The 14011-nt window shown below is 41.5% G+C and overlaps 1 protein-coding gene across 1 annotated transcript in view; it reads right to left on the reverse strand.

Moving 5' to 3' along the window:
* The window catches only part of MPPED2 (metallophosphoesterase domain containing 2), a 55685-nt gene extending 45258 nt beyond the window's left edge, over positions 1–10427 (reverse strand). The window contains exon 1 of the mRNA XM_009573712.1: positions 10192–10427. Coding sequence (XP_009572007.1) covers positions 10192–10319 — 128 coding nt within the window. The 5' untranslated portion in view covers positions 10320–10427. The remainder of the gene's footprint in view (positions 1–10191) is intronic.
* Between the last annotated feature and the right edge of the window lie 3584 nt (positions 10428–14011).

Genomic DNA, 14011 nt, shown 5'->3' on the forward strand with positions numbered 1-14011 from the left:
GGCTGACTTGCAATTTACAAAACAAACAAACTATAAAGATGAAATTTCCCTCTTCTTTAATATCTGTTAATTATCATAATCTTATATGTATATTGTTAACAACCAGAGAAAAGAAGTCCCTGTAAGGATCATAGCTTAAAATTGAGGGAGCCACTTAATCTGGCATCTCTAAGTGACTGGTCCTGTCCCATTGGAAGCAATACGAGTGTCACTAATCACTGCATTTAACAAGCATAGGACAAGGCTCCTATTTATTAAATATGCTGGACCACATGAAATTTTAATTCTGAACAATTATTTTCCCCAAAACTACTACTTCACCATTCACAACATAATCCTTTGGTAATTCTCACTGCTTGCCAAAAGTGAATGTGCTTGAAGAAACAAAGAAGCCTAGAGTAATTAAAAAGTAATGACTTTTTCCTTTGTGCTCCCTATATAAAAGGGAGCATGAGGGAAGATATACTGGACTAGCACCTTTTCCTTCCCAGAAACTGATACAGTAGCTAAACATTTAGGAGTAATGTGCTGACCCTGATGCTCCCAGTCACTACGCTCAATTCCTTATACCACAGAAATTGTAAACGTAGTAAACAGCAAGTTTCCTGGCTTACAAATACATCAGATAAAGCCCCTCCATCATACTCCTTTCTCCTTCCCTCCCCCACGTCCTCTCTCCATCTGCTGCCCTCCTGGGAAGGGAGTGCTACACTTAATGGCTGTGTGCTTTTAAGTCTAATGTGCTGGATATAAGTTAATGCCCAGTACGGTAAGTGGGGACTCTGCTGCGAGGAAGCCTCCAGTGCTGTGTTTTCCCTCGCCAACAGCCAGTGGAACCTCCGTAGCCTGAACGCCAAGCACCATGCAAGGAAGAGAGGGTCTGGGAATACGAAATCCACAACCTGTGACAAAACCAAATCTTTCAAGACACCACGCGGCACAATCATTTAAATAACCTTTTGGTAAAAACAGGAGAGAGTTGGGATTTTCTTATTTGTCTCTCCCCTCAACATAATGATTTAAATTTAGAAAATACGCCCATTATAAAATGGGGCGTATCAATGGGGCAAGCATTTCCCTGTCATTGGAGAGTACACAGGTGAACTCTGTTGACGGCATTCTGATCTACAAGACAAAAGAAAGAAATAACATGGGCTTGATCCATCAGAGCTAGAAGAGGATGACCGTGTTTGGGGATTATGGGTTGACTTGCTCTCTAGCCATCCTCCCTGCCTGCACCCTGAGAGCTCCAGCAGCAGGGTGCAACACCAACGCTCATCCACCAGCATTTTGTTTCAGCCAACCTTCATGCAGCAGATCCTGCAGGATACACACAGCTGATCTGCCGGGAGAAATCTCCAGGTTCATGGAGGTTAAGACCAAGCTTCATGGCCAACTCTTCAGGAGAGAAATAAAATGACTGCAACTCCAGGTACCGAAAGTTTATTGTTTGGAATCCAGACTCGCGGTTTTCTGCTCTAACCACTTAGTACTGCTCCGGGCACATTACCGGCTACTGTACATGTTACTGGGTACAAGATTATCATATGCTGTCTTTTTGTTTGAAAAAGGCATCAAAATAAAAATCATTAAATGAAGTCTAGTCACATTCACTACAGGATAGAATTGGTTTGACGTCAGTGTTTTAAACGCATACATGTTTTGGCCACAGCTTCCTCATTTTATAATTAAAAACAACCACACACAGTATCACAAAACTTGTCCTCTGCAATATAAGACCTAAAAATTGCAATCTTAATGGCCCACATCAAAACTGAAAGTAAATGGGCAAGACCTGAATTTCCAAATCACACCAAACAACAAGCTCTTTGTATCTTCTGAAATATCTTCTATGAAATACATGCAGATATATATGCAGACACGCTTACCTCCTTCCTCTATTTTGCACTGCTCTGCATGCACACATTAAAGACCAGAAAGCCAGCACCAGGCCTTCTGCAAGCACAATCAACCACGATTAAGTCCACGAAACTACAACTGCATGTGCCAAGTATGATTCAAACCACTGGAAACAAGAAGACATTGCTTCAGGGACCAAAACTCACAACTCGCTGGAATCCTCTCTAGGGACTTAGAAAAACCTGGCCCGAATTAAGAGGTGAATGATTTTACCCTGCAAGACTGAGGGGACGTCCTGCCCAACGCCGGCACTCCGCTCTCTCTGCTAGCACTCGCCACTTGGGGCAACGCAGGCAACCCCGACGCCAAACTTTACTGTATCTTCAAAGAAGTAACTTTACAAGCTCACTTTTAAGAGATGCATGTTTTAAAGAAATCTCCCTGCCTCATGGTATTTCCGCTATGCCTAAGCATGTTTATTTTCTCAAGGTATGCCAGGACATTTTACAGAATTCAAAACCAAAACTCTTCAAATGTGTTCTTCTGGGAAGGAGACATGCTGGCTCTCCATTTCTGAATTTTTCCGTAGATACCCACACTAGGCAACTGACGCGGAATAAGCCACCTCTGGTAGCTCAAGATCAGAAATGTAAACTCAAAAAGTTACCGTGCAACATTCAGTACAAAAATCGATGTTTATCACCAACACTTGATCGCTTCTGAAATAGTCCTGCATCAAACATAACTAAGCTGCATATAGTAATTTAACATCTAACATAGACATCTAAATCCACATTGTTCAGAGGGCTTTCCTTTTGCTTATTTGTCCAACAAGATATTCAAACAAGGACTTGTAAAATAAAATAACAAGATGTGTGGTAGGTAGGTGCAGCACTTTCCTTGGGCTTGGAATAGCCATGTGTCTCAGGGAACACGCTCTCCCATCACTGCTGGCAGGGACGACCTGCCTCATTCCGCCCTGAGGAGAAACCCATGAGCCAAAAACTCTACGATGGGATTTGCAGTGTGGGGCCTGCAAATTTTGTAAAGTATTAAGTCCCTGTTTGGAAATCTACGCTCTAGAAGTTGTTTCACAGGATAGACTACACTCTCACCCTTCAAGCATTAAATAAAAGCAAGAATCTGCTGCTTCCACAACAATATCCCTACTGCCCTGATACTTAAAGAAATTACAAGCTTCCAGTGACAGTACAACATCCGGATTGTGATGTATATCCATCTTTTTTGTCTAACTACTTCGTAGCGAAGAACTGCCTTGGTGAGCAGTCTCCCTCCAGCACAAAGTACTGTGGTAGGGACCACGGCTGCAAAAAGCATTCCTGGTCAGATCCCACCACACACCCCCCATAAGGTAAGAACACACTGTATATTGTACATAGACATGAAACCGTAAGTCAACTGACCCTGAGGATGACTGACCACTAAATGAACTACATAGGTAATACTATAACGTACAATCAGATCATGTAATGAAAATTTCCATTTATACAGCTACTGAAATGGGGCCTTACAATTAAAGTAACTTGTTACCTGAAGGCTTCTTTGCATGATAAATACAGCATAAAAGAACATGAACATACATGTGCATAAAACCCAAACAATTTTCTTTCTCCCTCTCAGGGTTTACCACAGGAGCTAGCCTGACTCTACACAGTGTTGTTTTAACAGCATGATGTCGTTAATGAAGAAGTAAGGTGAAGGAACGTCCACCTCCTCCCACCCTTGCCCGCTGGCTGCTCCGTAAGCTCACTGCCCTCCCACCCGTGCCGCCCACCCCCGAACCCCACTACTGGTGAGGCTACACCAAGAGAGAGATCACCGAAAGTAGCTCACTGGAAAAAAACCAAAAACCCCCGCACCGAACGGACATTTTTAACCTGGACCATTTCAGCAGTATGATCTCTGCAGCAGCTTCAGGAGGGCTCTGCCCACGCCGCTGGGGAGGTGGCGAAGCGTGCGGCACCGGGGCAGAAGGAGCAGCTGGGGAGCGGCAGGTTCGGCGCTGAGGTCTGCGCGTCAAGAACGTCCCCCCTTCCAGCCCTGCAAGTAACCTGAGGGCACAGCTTGTCACATTCAGACACCAGCGGCAACTGCACGAGGCCGAAACCTCAGACTGAGGGACAGACCGACTGATTTTGGTAGGTATGGAGACAGCTCTGGCAACCCACTAGCGCTAGAGGTAAAGGGTTTTATCACCAATTTAAACCAGACCTGGCTTCCATCTTAGGACAGGGCAATCTGGAAACATAGTAACTGATAAGGCGGTGGTGAGAAAAAATTATTTTAAACCTGTCCTACATTTATAATAATATTGGCATTTCTACAGCATCAGACTTCCAGGGATGTCAGAGCATTTTTTTAAAGGTAGGTTGGTATTATTCCTTTCTACAATGACAAAAAGAGAGTTCAGAAACTTAATCAATTTTTCAAGCGAGTTTAGCATATTATGAATACACTGCATAAACACAAGAGGCCTAAATTTGAGTTTAATTACAAAACTGCAATCCCTGAGCCTTATATTACCACAGCATGAACACTTTCAGCATGCTCCGCTCAAGCACCTCAAAAGGCTTTAAATGTAAGTGTATCCTCATGAAAAAGTTTTTATTCTCATTTTACATGTAAAATTTAAGTTTAGAACTTAGTTTGTGCTTAATTTTGCAAAATCAGTAACTTAAAATCATTAAGATCAGTAGAAATCTTCCATTATTTAAACTCACAGACATACGCACACGCTCCAGTAAAACAGTTTCCTTAATGACAGTTAAAATTAGCATCTTTGCAACTTGGCTTCCACCGTTCTATTGCAGGAGGATCAGAAAACGCAAGCAGTTAATGGCTCTCTTCTTGAGCGGGGACTATTTATTTTGGGACAGCTGTAAGGATTCTCACCTACAGCTGCCGGCCTCCCCGCCTCGCTGCTGGAATCCCCACGCCGCGTCAGGGAGAGCTCAGCTGCTCCGGGGCAGCTGCTGAAGGGCTGCTGCTGTCGGCTTAAAACAGGTTTGTTTTACTTAACTCACTGGGTTGTAACTGCTGCGTTTCGGTAGCCACCCATGCCACTGAGGGACCAGCCAGACTAAAATTGCACAAAGGTAAGCCATGACCCCAGTAAAAGTCCCTGTGTCCAAAAGTAAGGCTCAAGTTTTAATTACACTCCTTCAATGTACTCATGTTTTCATGATTAAAGCTTGAATGTAACTTGCTTGTTTCAGGGAGTACTGGTTTTTTTCGATTTATTTAGAAAAATAAGTAGTGAAAAGGAACTTAGGTGGTCTTGAACTATGTATGCTTTTGTAATAAGTGTTATTAATGGACAGAGCAACAATTTCCACCAAAACTATGATCCTCTATCACATCACTATCAACTGAAATACCCTTCCCAGTCACACTAGGAACAGCTAACTAGCTTAAGACTGAATCTCTGTATTCTCTCAACCAATATTATTACATGTATGAACGCCACTATTCCGTAAATGTCAAATGAGTCCATATTCTACTAATTCCAACTCTTTCCCCCTCCCCCTAAATATCACACACCCTAAATGAGACAGAAGTTGAGAATATTACAAATCAAATGCATGATTTCCCACTAATCTCAGTGGGAGTTTATAAAATCCATTAAATGCAGGACGTTTTCCCCAAGAAAAAAAAAAAGGCAAGATCCTATTTCTCAAGGTTAGTAGTCTAATAATATCCCTGGGTTTTGATAATTTAAGGCTTCATCACAGTTGAAAGTTTTTTCTTCTATGATTATACAGCTGTATTTTTATATTACTATTATTATATACACACATTTACACACATTCATACATTTAAATGCTTTATTCAACTATACATACATAATTCCACTAATACAAAACTCTGTTTATACTCTTTGTTTTAAGATAAGATTATTCACATGGGGAATTAGTCCAGTACAGAAAAGGCAGTAAAATTATATAGTTACAGTTTGTTCAATGTATCTCCAGGCATGCATAAACTCATTTAGAAGACTTTTGCTCTGGCACAGAAACCTCTATGTTTCTTACTCCCCTACTACTGAATTTAAACCATACAAGAGTTTTAACGTGTACACCAAGTATCCTAAAAACAAGCCACCAAGCCATTCTGGCGAGACGGGAGGAAAGCTAACAAACTCCTCGAGAAGGCTCAGCCTGCCGTAGCTTGGGCTGCAGCTACTTCATCTCCACGAAACTCCCTCATCCTCACCAGCTGGGCCTGTCAAAATGGGCATTTTCCATGACAGATACACAAAGATTATCTCACTCTCCCCTTTTTTCCCCCTGAAAGTAAACGGGGTGTTGTACCCAAACAGGAAGATTCTTCCCTCTGGTCAAAAACTAAGTAAATAATTTTGGATTTGTCCCATTTTCTTCTTAGGTCCTTTCCATTGGTCTGAGGAAAAAAACGGGTGAGGCAGGAAGGTTCCACAAAACTGAGCTTTAGTAATTCCTGTTAAAATAAAATGGTTTAAAGACCCAGTGTGGTGGCTGCTGTAAAGCTGCAGAGTTAAAAGAAGACAAAAAAAAAAAAAAGTCTTACAAAAGGAGAGAACACGCTAAGCAAATGACGAATATACCTGATGAACTCGATTATCTTCTACATTTAGTCATTTTTACTTTTTTCCTAATGTTTGCTTACAAGAGTAGACATTTTCTCTATCCTCTCTACTCTGAGGCTGTGGATTCACAGGAACCCTTCTGCAGCTCCAAGCACCTGCCCCGGGCTGCCAGCTCCTCGCGTGTGCCCATCCTGTCCCCAGCCCGCATCCTGCTGCTGCTCACTGCCATCCTTGGCACCACCGACCACAGCCCCACACAGAACATCCCAAGGGTCTAAACAGGCTTACAAGCTTTTTTTTTTTTTTCCCCTTTAAAAAAACCACCTTATAATACTTGACAGCGCTACACTGAAGGCGCAAGAAGCATTTGCCTCTAAGTCACAATTCCTGACAAAAAATGCCAAAGTACAAAGACTTTCAGAACAATAATCATCATTAAGAAGCAAAGGCAGGCACATTATAATTGTTATTATTTTGCAGCTGCCCTTTAAAGCAGGGAAATAAGGTGATGCAGTTAATTAAAACTAACTGAAAGTAAACATGAGTTGTACAGAGCATTCAAATACAAACATTTTATAACATCTTCAGAAAATAAGTGAAACCTGTGGGTGGGAGCATTGCTTCAAGATGACAAAATATTTAACATGATATCCCTTTATCCAAAATAATTGTACAGTAAAAATTGTCTTTAGAACACCTGTGCAAACATTAATTAGTAGAGAAATAAAATACAAAGACTGGACAAACTGATTCAACAGTCGTACTATACCAGGGCCTAAGGAACTGACAAAACTGGTGTCACAGCCAGCCTAAGCAAAGGGAGCCTTAATACTCCGTTATTTACCCGATAGGACACTTAAACGGATGCGTAAGAAGTGCTGCTGTAAAAATACGTATAAAGATGATAAAAGAGAACTGTGTCCCTGCTGATCGAACTACATGACACTGTCATGTGAGAGGCACAAAATGAAAGCGGGAGAAAAAGCGCAGGAGACGTGTCCCACGGAACAGGCAGCGTAATGCCAGCAGTGCCTTAACCACCAGGTTTGCGCGGGCAATATTCCACAGACTCTCCGTTTACTCCATGTGAGAGTCAAGCCCAAAGGATACTGGAAACACAAACGGCTCAGTATACACAAAGAAGCCAGTAGTGCCTTAACCACCAGGTTTGCGCGGGCGATATTCCAGACTCTCCGTTTACTCCATGTGAGAGTCAAGCCCAAAGGATACTGGAAACACAAACGGCTCAGTATACACAAAGAAGCCAGTTCTCACCTTTGCACGTAAAGATGCATACCCATAAAGAAATTACTTTCAAAAAAATTATTTCCTTTAGGAAAGAACATTGTCCTTAAGCTGCACCCAGCACTGATTTATGGCATGCAGCAGGGCCCCGTAGCAATATATTGCCCTGCTATTCACATACATGTCATAACGCTCAGTTCCTGTGTTGCTTGACTCATTCTTCATCGTCCCATGATTTTTTAAATAATTTTTTCACTAGAGAAGAATAAAACCTCCTCAAACTCCCTCTTAAAAAAAAAAAAAAGCATGCATTACTTTAAGATAGCAAAAAAGAAAAGCAGACTGTAAAACCAAATCAAATCACAGAACCCCAGCAGCTGCAGCAATGTGGCACTAGCAAAGATACAACAGTGCAAACAGATCACGGTTTCTTTACTACTGCTTTTACCAATCTTCTGTTCAGGTTTCTTGCTTGATGACATCCTCTTTCAGAAATATGCACGCTTCCGTTACAAAACATTGGGAAGACAAATAAGGACCCCCTCCGAAGCTACCACACGTTCTAGTCTCTCCTCCCCAGAAATAACTCTACGGTTCCTACCATCACACAAACCCACAGCCAGTGGTATTTTCACTTCCTTGCTTTCCTCTACCCACAACTCTAGACACCTGGTAGGACCCTGCCATTTTTTTCCTCAACAGGTTTTCTAAACCCCATCATTTGCTATCCAGACCTAAACCTGAACTCACCTCCTGCACTCCAACATAGTTTTCTTTGCTTCCATTGTAAATCTGAGACTAACCCCCTCCCAGTTTTTCTAAATTCTGATCTCCCTTTTAGTATACCACACCCTTCCTTGAAACCAGATTACTGATTTTAAGAAAGCTGCCGTATTTCAGTTAAAAATCCCTTAAAATACTGTCGCTACACTGTACTTTATAGTTTCAGTATTTATTTCAATTATACAATTTCTCCAAACAAGTTAAATATCTTTTAAGACATTTGTCAGGTCGATATCATTTAAGAGATACACAAATTATTAGGGAAGTAGCTGTATAAATGTTTGTGAGTTTTTGAAACAAAGAATGAGTAATTTTTACGATGTTGAACGCCACACTGAGTTGGTCCTAAAATCAGTCCCCACTGAAATCAATGTCAAGAAGAAGGGGTTCTTTAAAACTGCTTTCTAAATTTCTTTTGTTTGTTCTGAATTCATTCTCTACATAGAATTTGTACTTAATGTCAGTCAGAAATGCAGTCTGGAGTGCAAAACGTGCAATGGAAATTTGCTGACAAAAGGTCTGACAAGTGAATCAAGAAATGGAAGTATTTCTAAAAGAAGAGTTACATCATCACTGTAGTAATAAATCAAATGTAATTAATGAAAACTTTTTCCACCTTGAAAAGTCACATGCATGACAGACACTCTTCAGCATCCTTCCTGAGGTTGCCTTTAGGAAGATTGCAACCACATGAAATCCTATTAGAAGGTGCTGAACTCCTACATTGTGACTGTTCCGGCAGCTTCTACATAACAAAAATGGAATGAAGTACCATACAACTTTTCCCCCCTTATTATGCAAAATCCTTATCAAATTCAATAGTGTGACATCGCTCAAAATCCTGACTAACAATGGCACCCAGGAGGTCAAGAGATGTCGTCTTTGTTTTAGTTTCACGTGCTTTTCAGTCTATTAACGTTAAAAGAAAAAGAACCTTCACAGAAATAACCGATAAAGATCAAACCTAACTACACAATGGGAAGGAAATTCAGAGTTAAAGCTGGTACTTAGCTCTCCAGGCAAACCATTGTGCCCAGGGACCCTGCAGCAGAACGATCCCGCGGGTCACACGCTGCCCAGGAATAGCAAGGTGAGGTAAGAAGCCCTCAGCTCCCCACTTGCCCTGCCTTTGTGGGTTTCAGTCGGGGCCAGGGACGTGGATTTTAACGCCGTATTTGTATTTCTTGGGAGAAAGTGCCGGGCAGCTCCCGACTCCTTTGTGCGGCGGGTTGCGAGTGGAATGCAGCATGCGGCACACGTTCCACTCGCAACCGGGAGGACAAAGGATTCAGTGATGGGGGGGGGGACAATTAGTCCCAATTAGGCCTATTTCGCAGCTGAGTGTAAGGGCTGGGGGAAGGGAGCTTAAATTTTAAAGCAATGGGTCCCTCAGGCGAGTTGAAGTGAAATCAGTAAAGTGACAAGTTTCAGAAAAGGCACCCCATCAGTCACCGCCGGGGCAAGCTTGGTGAAGGCGGTGGCACTGCGCCTCAGGCAGCAAGAGCCATCTCCAGGAGGTGATGGAGCGGTGTTCCTCCACGTTACGCTACGTAAGACATTTGATAACCATTTTGCCTATTAGCTAATGTGACGCACCGATTTTTCCAGTTTTCAACCCACTCCCTCAGCAGCAGTTCCCAGTTGCCACGCGCACGCAGGCAGACACGCAGACAGACACGCAGACAGACACGCACCGAGGCAACGTCAGGAATACTCACATATGCACATGCGGAGGCTGGAACCTGCTCTGATTTATGTTGTAGTGTGTAAACGCCTGCGTTGGGTTGGAGCTGTATTCATCCACCGTTATGGTAACTTTGCCTTGTGAAGGAATTCCATGAGCCATCCTTCCTCCTTATGGACATGAGCAGCTCACAACTTCCCAAGGCCAGGAGCGGGGTAGGGCATTGTGTTCCAGGTGGCTCCCGGCTCCAAGCAGCAACTCATCAACCCCACGGACCTCTGCCAGGAGAGAAAGACAGCACACGCCGCTATAAACTCCAAGGAGATGTAAACAGACGCAGACATATTGCTCTATGCTCTCCCAATTCCCATTCAAAGATCTTTTTCTGTATTTTTGATGTACCCATCACCCAACTCTCTAAGCATTACTATTCACAGGGTTTTTTTATTACTTCATCATTTAACTCCATCATCATTAAATACATCCAAAGGGTGAATGCTCAAAATAAGGCTTTATCTTCGGGGGGCGGGGGGAGATCTGTGTTGAAAGCTCCAGTTAAATATGCCACATTTACTATTCTTTATCTATTTGTGCTAATTGCAACCATGAAAATTAACAAGTGCACCCAGTTTCCTGAAGGACAAACGGCTTTCCACAAATACACACATTTCCTTTCAAGGCCCTGTTTTAGCTTTACAAAATAAGTTACATCTGAGAGACTTATGAGAAGCTGATGCAAAGCAGAAAATTTAACAATTGCAGAGCAAAAGGTACACCCAAATACCTTTGAATCAAAGTATTTATCTGTCCAGAGAAAGGCTAGTATCTAGACAACATTAACAAAATATCCATCTTACAGTGCACCAGCAATGAAACTGGTTTGGATTCATCACCAGACAGTAATGATTTATCTGACAGATTTAAGTGCGATTTTATGCATAAATATTTCTGCACAAGATGAAAGAAATATGCTCTTCCCTCTCTATGCGTCCCTATCTTTCACTTCTTCAAAGGGCTCTTAAACGTATTTTGCATTAAGACTGGAAGCATTCTATAACATGAGCCTAAGCCCAATAGCCAGAAACTTCCCAAACCTGATCTGCTGAGTTCCCTGCACAGAACCTGAGCTTCCATTTCTTCAGTCCATAAACTGAGGATACCCCAGATGCCTTCCTTTCAGAGGGACTTTGTGAAAACTGATCAGCTGGCGTTCGAAGAATACTTTCAAGATGAGCAGCTCTTTAAAAGCCCTGGTTATGAGGCAGATGCTCCACTGGGGCACGCTACCCTAGCTGCAAGGACTTACGTGAAACCGTGACACTTTGCGTCAGTTGATCCCCCTTCTAGTTGCTACACGCAATAGTGGATTTGTCGTACCTGGTGTGTAATTTACAGAAGTAAATCAGTGCTTACTGGGAAGACAAAGAGATAGGAAAGAGAAGAGAGTGACTTGAGCCCTGGGCATCAAACTAAGCAATATTTTTCCAGTGCGATATTCCTGGACTTCTCTTAGCTCCCAGATAGAAATGTGTTTGCCATGTGTAACGTTAAACATTTGGAATCTTTGATTTGTATTCAAAATATATTTTTAATACAAAGACTAATTTCCAGTTTGGCATGAAGCACGATAAAAATGCCCTGCAAATGGCAGATGGCCTGCTATAGGCCATTTATTTTACTATTTTACAACCTCAGGCCTATGTAGGCTTCCATATGTTAGTTGGGTTAAGACATTCTGCAACCTTCATTCCAGTAATTGGGTTCTATCCTTCATCTTCTTTAGCTTTGCGGGGGGAGGAGGGGGGGGAAAGATGATGATGAAACTAAACCATAAAGTTCCCATTTAAAAACTGAGTCACTAGTGAGACAGTACATCTCCGCAACTAAGGTTATGGTCTGGTCTTTGCACTAATTCCCTCTCGTAAGAATAAGCGCAGTAGTTTCAGAAGTAAAAATCAACAAGGTGAGCTTTGCTAAACCAAATCTTTGCTAAACCAAATCTTTGCTGTGTTAGATGCAACGTAAGACGCGTACAACAACTGCTCACGAATCATAATGTAGTGGTTACCACACCAAGTTTGCAGCTGTTTCCTTAATTTCCCTTACAATTATATTTTAGTGTTATTTTGCATAACAGTAAAACACAACACCTGCTTCAAATTGCAGTCCTGTTCCAAGTACTGTAATTCTTTTGAGATACGAACTAGGAAGAGTGTGCAACACAGAGCGGCATAATTGCCCTGCACTGAAAAGTAAATACAAATGAAAACATCTTCCTGTTAGAGAAATGACTGTCATTAACAAGAATGCTAGCCATCAAAGCTCCCAGGAAAAAAACTAGGTTTTTCTTTTACACAGCAAGAACTTTAGCGTCTGCATAAATTAAGAAGTAGTGTGAAAATTACATGTCTAATGTTATTTTTTCGCAATTAAAAGCTACAATATAAAACAACACGTTAAACCAACAACAAAAATATGCTTGGGCTTTCAGAAAAGCTAAATCACGCTGTTTTCAGTAATCTAGCATAAGAAAGGTCAGAACATTAAATTTACTATTATAGTTCACTCATGGAAAAAAATCCAATTTGTTCATGAGAGTGAATTATACATAAAGACAATAAGCATTTTTTTACAAGGTTTATAACAATCCATGTTACAGACAGAAATTACAACTAACCGGCATAAAACAAATGATAAGAGGATACTTGAATAGCTGTATTAAATACTTTAAAGTTGACTTTCAGTAAGATTAGAAGTATGTAAGATGCAATTGCTTCCCATTGTTCCAATCTTTAATCTTAAGAATAAATCTCTATACTTAAATTAAGACAAAGCCGAACAAAGCATCCTTTTAAAATGAAATTCAACAACAAATGCCGGACTAGAAAAAAAGTAAAATTTGAAGCTGGCTTCTGTGTCAATTCTCCAATTTCCATTTAGTGCTCCATAGAGTACTACAGCTCACCTACCAGAAGTATCTAATTATTACCTTCTTTACTGTGAACTTCTCTGAAGAAAACATCAAAAAGGAGCTAAACACTTCAAAACTTTAAAAACATTTATTTTAGGCCCAAGATTAAAAAAAAAAAAAAAAAAGGCTACTTTCAATCACTATCGTTCTTCTTTCTCCAACTGCAACCACGCTTTGAAGATTACATACAGGAGATGAGTACAAAAGAATAAAGTTGCATTATTTTCCACATCTGTCAAGTAAAACAATGTGCAATATCTTCCACACCTTATGTGGCAGTTCCAAGTAAGAATGACTATATTAAAAACCTAAATGAAGATTTTTTTTTTTTTTTAGCATGTTGCGTTTTCCTAAACATAGCTGTTATCCTGGGAGCAACAACCCTCTTCCAGCGTGGGTTTGTACCGACAGTGAGACAGGAGATGTGCTATTGTATACATCTGCTCCGTTTTACAGGTATAAACCGGCACTTTTTCATAAAAGGGCTGACACAAACTTACGCGCAGCTAATTTTAAATCAGCATACAACTGCAGTGGCAAAAAACTATCACAAAATATGCACAGATAAGTAATTTTAAAACGCACCGTTACATTTCACGGAGAGCTACACACACCGGCTCTACGTCCGCACACGCACACACAGCCACACGAAAAACGCATTTCCCCCGAATAAAATATTTACGCCTTCCTCATCTCAATTTCAGCAATTTGCCTTCTGGCTGCTCTCGCGTAGCAGAACATTGTGAAAGGCAGGAGAAGGAAAGGGTTAATCCCGTGTCAACACCTTCTGTTGATGCATCCACTATCCCGACACCGTTACAGCAACACAACACGTTACACCCACCCGGGCCGCGGGCACGGGCCGCTGCAGCACCCCAAACCC

This window comes from Fulmarus glacialis, unplaced genomic scaffold, assembly GCF_000690835.1.
Source record: "Fulmarus glacialis isolate BGI_N327 unplaced genomic scaffold, ASM69083v1 scaffold1313, whole genome shotgun sequence".
Lineage (NCBI taxonomy): Eukaryota > Metazoa > Chordata > Aves > Procellariiformes > Procellariidae > Fulmarus > Fulmarus glacialis.